The sequence below is a fragment of the Bombus affinis genome, chromosome 12 (assembly GCF_024516045.1).
Source record: "Bombus affinis isolate iyBomAffi1 chromosome 12, iyBomAffi1.2, whole genome shotgun sequence".
NCBI classification, from domain to species: Eukaryota; Metazoa; Arthropoda; class Insecta; order Hymenoptera; family Apidae; genus Bombus; species Bombus affinis.
This window is the reverse complement of record NC_066355.1, coordinates 8,272,244-8,284,585: the sequence shown is the minus strand read 5'-3', so window position 1 is coordinate 8,284,585 and position 12,342 is coordinate 8,272,244. Positions and strand designations below refer to the sequence as shown.

At 38.9% G+C, this 12,342-nt stretch overlaps 1 protein-coding gene across 4 annotated transcripts in view; it reads right to left on the bottom strand.

The window, feature by feature from the left end:
• Positions 1-50: 50 nt before the first annotated feature.
• Positions 51-12,342, bottom strand: part of LOC126922521 (uncharacterized) — a 42,517-nt gene continuing 30,225 nt past the window's right edge. For all 4 annotated transcript variants that reach the window (XM_050735155.1, XM_050735158.1, XM_050735157.1 and 1 more), the window contains exons 7-14: positions 10,788-11,110; positions 8,804-9,152; positions 8,163-8,494; positions 7,683-8,058; positions 6,881-7,133; positions 6,627-6,812; positions 6,157-6,294; positions 51-3,216 (exon numbers count right to left, since the gene is read on the bottom strand). In XM_050735155.1, the coding sequence (XP_050591112.1) occupies positions 2,983-3,216; positions 6,157-6,294; positions 6,627-6,812; positions 6,881-7,133; positions 7,683-8,058; positions 8,163-8,494; positions 8,804-9,152; positions 10,788-11,110 (2,191 nt within the window). In that variant the 3' untranslated portion in view covers positions 51-2,982. The remainder of the gene's footprint in view (positions 3,217-6,156; positions 6,295-6,626; positions 6,813-6,880; positions 7,134-7,682; positions 8,059-8,162; positions 8,495-8,803; positions 9,153-10,787; positions 11,111-12,342) is intronic.

Sequence of the window (12,342 nt, the reverse complement as noted above, 5' to 3'; positions counted from 1 at the left end):
GTCATCCTACTCTCCTATCGTGTTTCTTTTTACTAAAATAAATTTGCATATTTTTCTATCATTTTTTATTAATTCATTGAGAACAGGTGTATGGACAGCTTACTAGTATCTAATAAATAAATAATCGTAATTGTTTATTCGCGTAAAAAAGAGAAAGGGAACGTTCGATGATCGACGCGTTTAACAGACATCGATTCTTTTTCCCAGCGATAAGTAAAAAAATTTGCGCTTCCTGTCGTTTCCGAAAAGCTGTTTCGATTTCTCATGAGATAAAAACACAGGATACTTTTCTCTCAAGAACGACGTAATTTCAAATTCTAGTGAAATTTTCAGCGAATTAAAAAATAGAGACAATACATTCTGAGAAACGTGATGATTGTGGTTGTCACGACGATTATCCTTATATACGCTTTGGATCGATCTCTTGAAAAGCTATGTGGCATATGGGTCCCTATAAAAGCAACGGGGAACTGTTCTGAATATAAATTACTACGTGTGGATTAAGGTGAGCCCCTAAACAAGGACTGTACACAGTATATCGAGGATGCAACTAAGAACGAAGAGAACTAACAGAGTACGAAAAACGAGTTTCAATATGTGTGAATTCTGTCGTGCTGGCCAATGTACATATCGGTATATATCGGTTCCTGTAAATTACACGATTAATTTGCTTGTAATCGCTCGCTGTTTCAGCCACGCAATATTCTCTCACGCTTATTTACAGTCGCTAGCGGAACACGGTTGATGTATTAAAAAAATTAATCGTTTCTCGCTCAGGATGACGTTTTATAGAAAATTCTGATGGATTCGCTAGAAGTCTAAAATAAATCGTTACCAAAATTGTTTTCGTCTTTAGGCAGAACGGATAAATGAGAACAAAATTATACGACCCTGATTCCTTATTTGTCTCTCTATCCATGATGGCGAATATTGTGCAAGAAAATTGATCGATGAACCCACCAACTAATTAAAGAAATAAGCTTCTAACGTGTTTTCATTTCATTCTCATTTATCGACTCGCTTGTTGTCTTTCGATGGGTCTGTGGCACGTGGCGATCAAAAGCGATCGCACGCGATATCGCGTCGAATCGTCGGTTGTCAGTCGATTTTATGTACACACGTATAAATAATCAAGGCACCAAGGGAATCAACAGTCAATAAATAACGCAGACTGATACGCGTTACTGCATATTAGTAAGCAGAACGACGCTTCGAGAAATTTCCTTTCCATCTTTCCGCTTTATTCTTTATTTTGTTCTCTTTGCATTTTAACGCGCATGGAATTCAAAATTTGTCAGAATATTAGTCAATACCATCGTGAAAATCGCGACACATTCATCATACCGATTATTTAATTAGATAGCGCGTTTTTTGGTTGGGCCAGCTCTAAATTATATCTGCTAACGTCAGTTTATCTACCAGATACACCTTAAAATTAACATGGGAATTAAACTATCGGGTGTTTCGAGACCGTCTCTACGGGAATGTCAGTTTAGACAAACGTGGTTCCACACGATTTTTGCGCAGGGACTCTTCTGAAGAATCGTTCACCTTTTGTCTGTCAGGTAATTCGCAAGATCTATTCACAACTACGATATTTTTTCCGAAACCGATTTCCTCGTGAGAGGTATTAATGCGATCAAAATAACGATCGAGTTTAAAATAATAATATCAATTAATTGTTACGAGAATTACAGAAACAGTATAGATAGTAAAAATAATAGGAATCTTTTTCTGGTTTAACCTGCAACTCGCGATCTTTCCCGATCCCGATCGTTTTGCAAGCAGAAATTCTTAGGCGAGCACGGTTGATTGTTCGCTTTCTTCGAACGATCGTTAATATTATATACATGAACTACAAGATAAAAATTATACCTGGCTCAAGGCAACCAATATTTCTCGAGTATATCTCTTGTCTTGCAGTCCTTAAACCAGGTTCATTAAGTTCCTAAGTTTTGACTAACTTCCACGATTAGTTATAAACTTCTCTACCTTCATCTTGCTGATCATTAACGTTTATCAGCGATAGTCGATCGTTCATGCTATTCGTATAAATATAAGTTACTCATGATCGCTAGAAATACCATATAGAAATATGATCTGGCCGCTTTACTCGAGTAACTACTTTTCAGCTTTCTTGCAAAAAAGATTCAATGGACAAAGAGTAGTCTTTATCCCTTCCTTTCTACTATGAAAATTGAGAAATGATGTTTTACGATTTATCTTCTTCCCAATCACTTATTCTGATTTGCTTTTTTTTTTTTCTCATCGAGTAACATTTTCTTTGACGTAGTATCTTACAAAAGAAACATGAAATAGAAACAAAGAGCCGAAGATGCTCGACTGTTACTGTGCTATTTCGTTCGTAAAGTGAACATTAAATATCGTAGAAATCGAACGACAGCGTAAATTGTTATAAAACGTAACAAGATTAGCACGAAACATCACAGCGTGTACAAAATCGAAGTGAAACGTTTAAGAGCGTGAGACGAGGAAACATCGTAATAAAATATCGTACATTTAAAACGTTAAAAACTTAATCTCCCGATCGATCCGGCTCTTTTTATATTTACTAAAAGTCAATCCTTATAAAAACCGATCGCACTAAATATTTATCAATTACATGAATCGCTCTTATTGCTCGTATGCTGTCCCACAACGCTCAACTCTATTAACGACATAAAGCGAGTTTGATTGTAGTTCGAAGCATATCGATAATTATTGTTTATAATCAACTCCATACCGAGCAATCTGATGCTTAATTGTCATTAATCTATTTATTAAGTGGATCCAGACGCAACAACGAGCATCGTATTAATCGTCAATTAAGAAGCTTTTAGAATTAATCGTCAGTCTGCTCGAGGTTCGAGTTGTTTAAGAAAATGCATACAAAATACCGCGGTTTGATTTGGGCTCGAGGCATTAAGCGTCGCCGGAAACGCTGCTACGAATTGCTGAATAGATCCGCCCCTCTTTTTATCGTTACGTATCGGGGGCGAAGATCTTCACGGTATTCTCGGAGTTTTGAGCTTTCGAGCGCATCGCTCGTCTTCTCTCTTCGATCAGTTGCCTTCGAGCTTGTTCTCTTGCTTCTCTTGCCTTCTTGTTCGCTTCGCTGTTAGCTGTGGATTTTGGTTTGTGAATTGGCGTGACGCGACGTTTGGCAGTGGTGCCATTCTGCGGAGCCGAAGCAACTGTCTTTTTCTCTGGTACAGTCTGCAAAAGATATTACAAATGTAATGAAGCACTGGCAATGGAAAGTAATGGTACCGTTTATGTTAAGGACTGACAGAAGTTAAGAAATGTCAGGAATTAAATTGCAGAGGTGAAAGAAGTACAGGTGAAAGGTAAAAAAAAAAAAGGAGAAAGTGGAAATTGCGAATATCTGTACATGTTACATGTATCGCATACAATTTTGCACTTTTACTATTTCCTATAGATACATAGAAATAAGGAAAACATACTTAGAGAAAAAGCATCCTTCTCGGATTTCTTCTTCCAGCTTTTCTAGCACTGTTTTCTTAATCTTCGTTACTTGGGTATTTTGACAAAAATCTAGGAAAAATACCGAAGGAGGAAGAAGAGGACTTTTATTCCACAAACACAAGAGGGTATAGTTGATCGCTGTTAATAATGATTCAATTAGTACAAATTATACAAAATCCTAGGATTAAGAATACGTGAGTACGAAGATTCGTCACAGGCGGTGATTTTCAGAAATATAAAAACAAGACTCAGAATACCGTACATGTACAAATACAACGATAATCGACAAAGGGTTCGATTTGATTTAAGAAACGTGCACACGTGTTTTACTTTAATAGGGAAACTCTTGGTATTTGAGGAATTTCTGTGAAATTTGATATTATTCGGAAATAATTGCATATATTTCGTATCTTCTAAATAACGATTCACGTGAAAGCCTTTCTTCAATGGCAGATAATTGTCGAGGTCAGTAGATATAATACTTTTCCCACTCTTTCTATTTGGTAAACGACGAGAAACGAAATTTGAAGGAACATGTTGCGAAATATCCATGATAACGTTTACATTGGCATTAGACTTAGATTTTATGTTTTTCGTAATTACACCATAACTTAGTTTTTTGATGTTTATTCGATTCTTTAATTTAGAACTGCTATGTTTCGTAACTTTCGACACAATCTCGGAACTTATGGAGGATATTAAAGTAGAGAGAAAATTCCGTATCTCACCATCTTTGGCTGGCCATGTTGGAATATTATTTGTAATATTATTTATAACGATAGTCGATTTATTTTTATTGTTCGCCACACGGGGCACCAAATTCGCGAGAGAATTTATACATTGGATGGAAAAATCGTGACTTTCGGGTATAGGATTTAGAGTTTCGCTTGCCGTCTCGAAATTATCCTGTAAGCTTACAGGATTTGTATTTTGGGTGCCCAATCGTTTAAAAAAATTATTTTCCGAACGACTATCCAAAAGATTAGAAGTGATTCCGCGAGAAACTATTTTTTTCAAAGATTCGTCCTCCACGATTTTGAAAGTTTGTTTCCTTTTCTTGTCATAAACCTTCATCCTTTCTAGTTTCTCAGATTTGTTCATAGTTGAAGATAAACAATTTTCGACATTATAGATTTGTCTTAATTGGCGTAGCGTTTCTGGGGACAATGGAATGAAAGGTTTCGAGTCGCTCAGTCTCCAAAAAATATTATCGGATATTACAGATGAAATTTCTGCTTCTTTTTCGATTTTTTGGGGGGATTCCTTTATCCGATCCTTTCTTAATTTCTCTACCTGCTTTTTTCTTAATTCTTTTGCTTGTTTTCTTACGTTCCACGTGCCAGCAAACGTACAATTTTCTTCATATGCATCGGATTTCCTTTGAGACTTTTTATTACTATAGACAAAATCGAGATTCGACCAGACCTCGCTTACGACAGAGAGATTACACCTTTCATGATAATTATGACTCAATTTTTTCGCATTCTTCATTTTTAACATCTTTTTTGGCTTCGCATGCAATAAACTTTTTGTAGATGATTTTGTCATGTTCACAGCGTTGCAATCACCAGATGAAATATCTTTTCTTGTTGGCGGTAGTTCTTTAATGTCATTTGAAAATGTGACGTTGTGCCTAAGTTTTTTAACACTTCCTTTATGCGCAGGGAAAGATTTATAAGGAAACTTGTCAATTTTTGATGGAGTAGGAACTTTCTCTTCGCCCCTTTTGTGGATAATGACTGGCTTTAAATTACAAGACTTTTGCTCGTCGCCGATACCTGACTTGATCGAATCGTTTTTTCGAGGCCTGTTTTCTGGAGTATGCGATCTTGTTCTTCGACCATTTTTTATCTGGATCTCCTGGTTCAGATTTCTCCCTGTGGAACTATAGGATTTAGCTTTCGGTCGAACCTTTCCCATTCTTTTATCCGCAGATACAATTCTTTTACTGGATGAAGAAATAGTCTTCAAGTTGGTTGCATTATTTTCATTCTTTTTTATATCCTTTTGCGTATCTTTTGTGAACGGTTCTGAATAATTATTCTGTCCTTTACTTAAAGAACGATCATGCTTTTGCTGTTTCAATTCGTCATCTTCTTTTTTAAATATCGTTTGAAATTTCGGTGAAATATTCTTCTCGATGAAGTCATCACGAAGATACAAATCAGAAGATGATTGTTTACAATTTTCAAAGTAAAATGGACTTATATCATGCTGTAATCTGTTCACATAATTGATGACGTACGAAGTGCATGGTTTAAGAGGAAAACTATCATTTTCTATCGCCTGTATCTCAGTTATATCCTCAAAAAGAAACGTATTACTTTCATCGTAATCTACTTCATAATCTTCGCAATAGTTCTCAGGTTCCTCTAAATTTTTGGAAAGGGTTAGAACTTGAAACGCATCGTCGCATAAACGCATTTCAAGCTCTACGTATTCAGGTACTTGAGAGATATAGAAATCTTTTTTCACTTGATTCGATTCTTCCGGGTCGGTAAACGTTGCATCATCGAATCGTACACGCTTATTAGGAACAGAGTGCGAGTAGGATATACGGGAAGACAATTCAGGTGGCGTTACGTTATCGGTATTGTTGTGAGAATAAAAATTTTTCCCAGGAGGCTTCAAGGAATTGATTGTCTGAGGGTGAACAGAAACTGAACATACCTCTTGCCACTGAGAATTGCGTAACTTTTCTATCTGATCGAATAGCTCGTTTACTTGAACCACCTGCAGCATCACCATGTCCCAGAAGCCGGCCAAATCCTCGTTCGTTGTTGGGAACTCCTCGCCAGGCACTTGATTCTACAACAAAAATGGAATATTCAATATATGTATATAAATGTATATGTACTAATTTATGTTTTGATTTATCTATAATTTTGCATGTAAAATGTTGTCAGAGATAAGATACTCTTAAGCGTTTATACATGAGTATTAAACTTTGCTCGATTACTCATTTCCTCCATAATCTAGAATAATTTTAATAATTTTATCATATTTTCCATGAAACCAAAAGGTGTCATAATACTTATGACCAGGAGTGTATATAGTTGGTAATACGAGTGTTGTTTATCATCTGAATGTTATCCTAAATTTAACAATCTTATTAGGAAAGCGATATACGAAAGCCATACAATATTTTTCTGGCACAGTCCCTCAAATTGTTGCATCTTCTGCGAAGTGAGCAATCTAGCTTTGCCTGCAGCTGACCGCAGTTTTCCGGCTGCTTCTTCCGGAAGTGCAACAGTATCGTCACTGGCCAATTCCGCTTCTGCTGACGCGGCTAACGAGAGCAGCCTGTCCGTCTCCTGTTTCAGCAGCTGCAACAATGAAGCGAAGAATGTGAGTAAATGTTTCTTTCGACATGCCCCATTCCAGTTAGGCGTACCTTCATGAAGTAATGCCCATTTTTCTCTTCGACCGTTTTCTCCGCCTCCTCAACCTGTTTCGCCACGTTTGTCGAGCTGGCGCTCGGTTCTAAGACAGGTAGAACTACTTTTGGAGCAGCTGGCTGCTGATCTGGGATGCTGGTCACGCTAGAATTCAGCTTTTGTGCTCCACTGTCCGCTAGATTTACGTCTAAATTCGTAGTTGCTGGTATTTTTGGTTTCTGCTCGACCTTTCGTGACACTGGCGTTACCCTAACGATGAAAAAATGCGTAATTGTATTTCCCTTGACGCTTCAATTCCGTCAGGGTTCTCTTGCACAACTAAACTGATATTATTAGCGAAATTTGATGTCATCGGTAGCAAGTTATCAATGCTAATAAATTTTCTTGCATAACAGCAATACGTTTAGTAATGGAACAGGCAAAGTTCTACACGTCAATTTTACAAACTGCAAGCCATCTAGTAATTGCCCCCTTCAATGTAAAATGGTAAAATTGGGCAAGAGAAATCTATAATTTATAACTTCTCATTATTGTGCAAGAGAACTCTGTCTGTGTGATTATGTGCTGCACAGTTACCTTTGAAATACAATTTTATAATATTGTCTGGATAGCGAATAGATGATAATCTAGTCAATAATATCATAAATCAAGAAGTCTGCAAATTGTATGACAATGATCGAATGAATAGGTAACATATGCCTTTTTCCCGGTGAAGGTGAACCGGATTTTCTCCTGATTAATGCGAATGGGATGTCGAAAGATCCAGAAATATGAATGAAATATTTAAAGAAAAGTTACCTTTGCAAAGGCTTGAGAATTTGTTCCGAACCATCGGTAGGTCTTCTAGGGCTAACCACAGGAAGTTGAGCTCGGAACTCTGGTCTCAGGTGTCTTAACACTGGCAAATTTTTCAAAGACTCCTCGGTATTCGCATTGTCAGCCGATACGTCGTTGTTGTTACTAGACTTATTAAAGCTGTTGTCGCTAGTGCTCAGTCTGCTAGTGCTACGTTTGAAGAAAAAACCCTGAGCTAGAGCTCCAGGACCGTAGAGCCGTTCTACTCGTTGCTGAATGAAAGATTTTTCGCTGCTGGTGGTGCTGTTTATCACCTGACTTTCCACCTCCTCTGTCGCCCCGTTTATTATACTCGTATCGCCAAACGAAGTATTTGAAACTGCAAGCAATTTATGAATGAAAGTTCCAATAAAGATAGTAATAGTAAAAATAGGGAATAAAAATTTCATTTGTCTGAGATATATTTGTGATCAAGTCACTTACGGTTAATAGTAGGTTGCTTTGGAGACGACACTGAGAAATGTTTATTCTGTTGACTACAAGACATCATCTGCGATACTCCAGGGCTGCGTTTCGTAGGTGTAGAAGCTTGAACTGGACTGATTTCAGGGAACGTAGTGTGCATCACGCCTTTGTCAACTTCGGAGTAGCCCTGATAGATTCCTATGGAACTTCTGGCTTCCCTGTAAGTCTCCACTTTACACTCCTCCTTCAAACCGTTGGAAAAACCATTTTGTCTATCCATCGCTAGGGGTGAAATTGACTGGCTCTTAGGTGTGTAAGGGTGCGCTGGCACGTTGAGATTTTCGTTTGATCTGAAATATTTTAACATCCATTGAATTTCCAGAAAACTTTATAAAAGTTTGCTCCTTATTGTTATCTTTATTCCAAATTGTTCACCTCGTGACTGTACAAGTAACACATATGCTAAGTACAATTACTTATGATTAATGTTAGTATGCTAAATATATTTTTTCATTTTTCCCATCAGAGCTAACTGAAATTGACTTGTGTTTATTAACTTCCAAATCTGTGACAGGAGAAGCGTTTGATCGAGGAGCAACTCAGTTAAAAGGAGAAGAAGAGATTAAAAAACATTGCAGTCTGATTGATAAATATTTTACCTGAAACCTGCCGGGCTAGTGTCTCTATTGATCAACCTGGTCCCAGGGCTGCTGTCCCTCGATCGAAATCCTTCCCTGAGCTTGCTGTCGTATCTGTTGATCCCCGAATAGCCACTGATGCTACAAGCCAGACCTAAGTAACTCGGTTTCTTCACTGTCAGCTGCTCTGGCTCTGGACTGTTTCGATGACCATTGCTGACATTTAATTTCTCATCTGGAGTTAAATTGGACTTTTGCAGCGTTTCACTGCTACCGTTTGCCAACTTCTCCGCCTGAGACGCCGAGTCACCGTTGCAAGATAAATTCAGACTGTGCAACGTTTTCTTCGATATAGTGTCTATGGTGTTCTCTGTAAAGCAGAAGCCTCTGTTGGTTTCGCAAGGTTTGCTCTAATTACAGCCAGGCCTACGCTTTTGTAACTCCTTGATACACTTTCTCAGCCTGCTTTTCACACCCTAGACGTCCATGTTTATTACGTCCGGTAGAATAATAATTTTGAGACGCGAGCACGCAATGCTGACTGCAATGGGGTCGCGTGTGGTTCACGCTCGATGCGAATCTTTCGCAAATCGAGTCGAACGCGCGATCCGGATGATACACTTTAACGCGAATCCCATGAAGAATAATGAAGAGGAACCATCGAAAAAATGGAAAAGCGTTTTCCCAGCGGAAAATAGAAGCAGATACGAGGAGAGACCACGGGAAGGTTGAAACGTGCCCGTTCGAAACGCGACACAGGAATAACCCTGGAATGGCAAGAGGCTGGCCGAGTCACGATGCAAAAGAGACAAGACCGCCTCTCTGCATCTCTTCTCTGCTCGTCTGCTCCTCTTGGCACTGACGATAGAAAGAAGCTGTGCCCTGCACTTGCTGCACTCGCCTACGATCTAAATTCGATCGACACCGCGGGGCCGAGCAAAAAGGAACGATCCACAGGAAGGTGGAGGGAACCGGTAACCTTGAACGTACCAAGATCGTCTCGCCTAAAATTCGTTGCGCGAGAGTTGATCAACGTGTGATCGTTCTGCATGGCCTTCGATGCGTCAAGTGCAAGGTCATTGCATGATGACCCTTGAATTCCACAGATTTGTAGACATTCCGTGAACTTGACTTTAAAGTTACTCATTCTTAGTCCGTTTACGAATACTTTCACGCAGTAGAGATACGTGTATCACGATATATGTACGACATACGTGTTCTCGAGTAAAATATAAGAACTTGCTAAATAATCGCCACTTAAGGCTGTGGTTATGATGGATGCGTGTTCCGATGAACTATCGTTTTGGCCAATGCGATACAACAAATATATGGATGTTATCGTCATCGATGTCTATCATATTTTTATTATTTATTGCAATCCTTTCAGTTTCGCATGGCTTCTGGTTTACATTGTACTTACTTATCATATGTCTTATTTACTAGTATCTACCATATGTATGTATATCGTGATACACATATCCCTGTAGAACTAGCGTGAGATTTTGTTGGCCGTAAATGTGACAAAGGACTTTTAAAACGAGGTACAGTATCATCGATTAAAGGAACTTCGATAAGAAGGCAGTACTACTTTTCGGTAATTTGAATAATTCAGCAAACACCAGCTCAAAGTCGAATCACCTTTTCAAATGCTATAAATTCATAGCCAGCTGATATTCGTAGAACTAAATTTTACATTTATCAATATGAAAACCGTTATTGTCTTTCCTCATTCAATAAATACTATAAACAGTGTCTCCTTATTGCCGCAAATCCTTCAATCGTTATCGTTCTCAACCACTGTCTTATGACAGAATTTCTAATACCGAAGACAAAATATCCACACGCTATTTTCAATGAAACCTTACACCTAATTTCTCGTTAACTTGTTGGTCTCCTGTAACAGGAAGGACGTATTCGCGTGACAAAAATTACACAGACCAAAATTTGTCTAAATGTTGTGAACTCTGCCCCTATTGGAAAACGCTAGACATCGAAGATAGCCAACCTGATCGGTCGGACGCGGACTGATCGACGTCCAGACTGCAGCTGCCGATGCTCTCCTGGCTAGTCATGTTAGGATGATGGCCGGTGACGATGTCGATGGCGATTTTCGGGTCCGGATCGAAGCGTCGATAATTAAGAGGTTGTACTGCAAGAGAGAGCGGCCTTGTACGGCGATTGGATCTGATGCCGGCGGCGCCTGGGACCGACGGCGTCAGCGTCGCGGCGCAGCAATCGCCGACGTCCTCCAGGCCCGCTACCTCGCTGCCACCACGTGTTTGCCCGCAAGCTCGTCGACGATCCTCGTCTCCGCGGTCCTCGTGCACACTGTTGAGTTTTTTGTTTCCTTTTTGTTCGCCGATCTTTCCCATCTCTATTTTTTCTATCTTTTTTTCTCGTGAACCTCGATCACGAGTCTTTAAGATTCTTAACGAGAAAACATATCGAGGATTTGCTTGTTTTTTCTCAAGATGTTTCCTTGCTCATACGAAGATGATGGATGCAAGATGGATTTATTTATTTACCATCGAAAATACATAGCTTGGTTACGAATTCTTATTCTTTTTCATTTATCGTATATTTTTTCACTTATTCGTTAAAGAGAATATAGCCTATAGCCTAAATATTGTTTCTGAATATAATTTCTAGCATGGTATATCTCGTTGCTTGCCATATTAGTTACAAGAATTAGAAACTTCGCGGAATATAAAATATGAGAGTTAGAAATTTTTAAGTGGTTTTGTAATTATAAGACGCAATGCACGTATTTGCATATCAAGCGCAGCGTGTGCATTTCTACACTTTCAAATTTCCTATAAACATGCAAATATCCTAATCCTAATAAGTAAAAATCTAAAATAGGACAACAATAAAAGTCCAATCGTCGCGAATAAAATCCATCATCTTCGACGTGATTAATCCGTGAGTTTTCGTTGGTAATGATCCGATGCTCTCGAGTCGTTCCTCTCAATTCACGTGGAAAAATATCAAACGCGAAAAACGCGTCGATTTCACGAACTAAATGAGACATCACGACCGATCACGGAACGCTCAATTTTCTGTATCTTCGAGCAGGAAAATTATCGACGGTATGTAAACGGCAAGGATCACGAGAAAGCGGAACGAGTTAGCATCAAGCTCGAGTCGTTCCGCTTCTTTCGTTCCCTTTTCAACGACAGAAACCGCACCAGTAGGTGAATCGACTGTTTTTTCCACGATGGAACGAAGCTCGAGGGCATCGTGGATATTAATTGAAAGCTGGTGCTATCTTGCAGCAAACCGGCTAATCCCGACGTTGACTTTCACTAGACCTTCTTAATCAACGTTAGAACGATCGTTTAGTCACGTAGTGCATTTAAATAGAAATTGCGTTATCGTGGGATCGAGCTTAAATCGAATTAGATTCACCGAGAAACGGTTCGAGATAAACGTTTTAAAATGCCCGATTGTTTCGCGGAAAATAGCGTAATTCGTTTCACTGCGGTGTGTTCACGGTTGAAAGCAAGGCGGAAAATCCTACAAAACAATTACAAGATTGCTTAACGAAACTGCATGCTCCG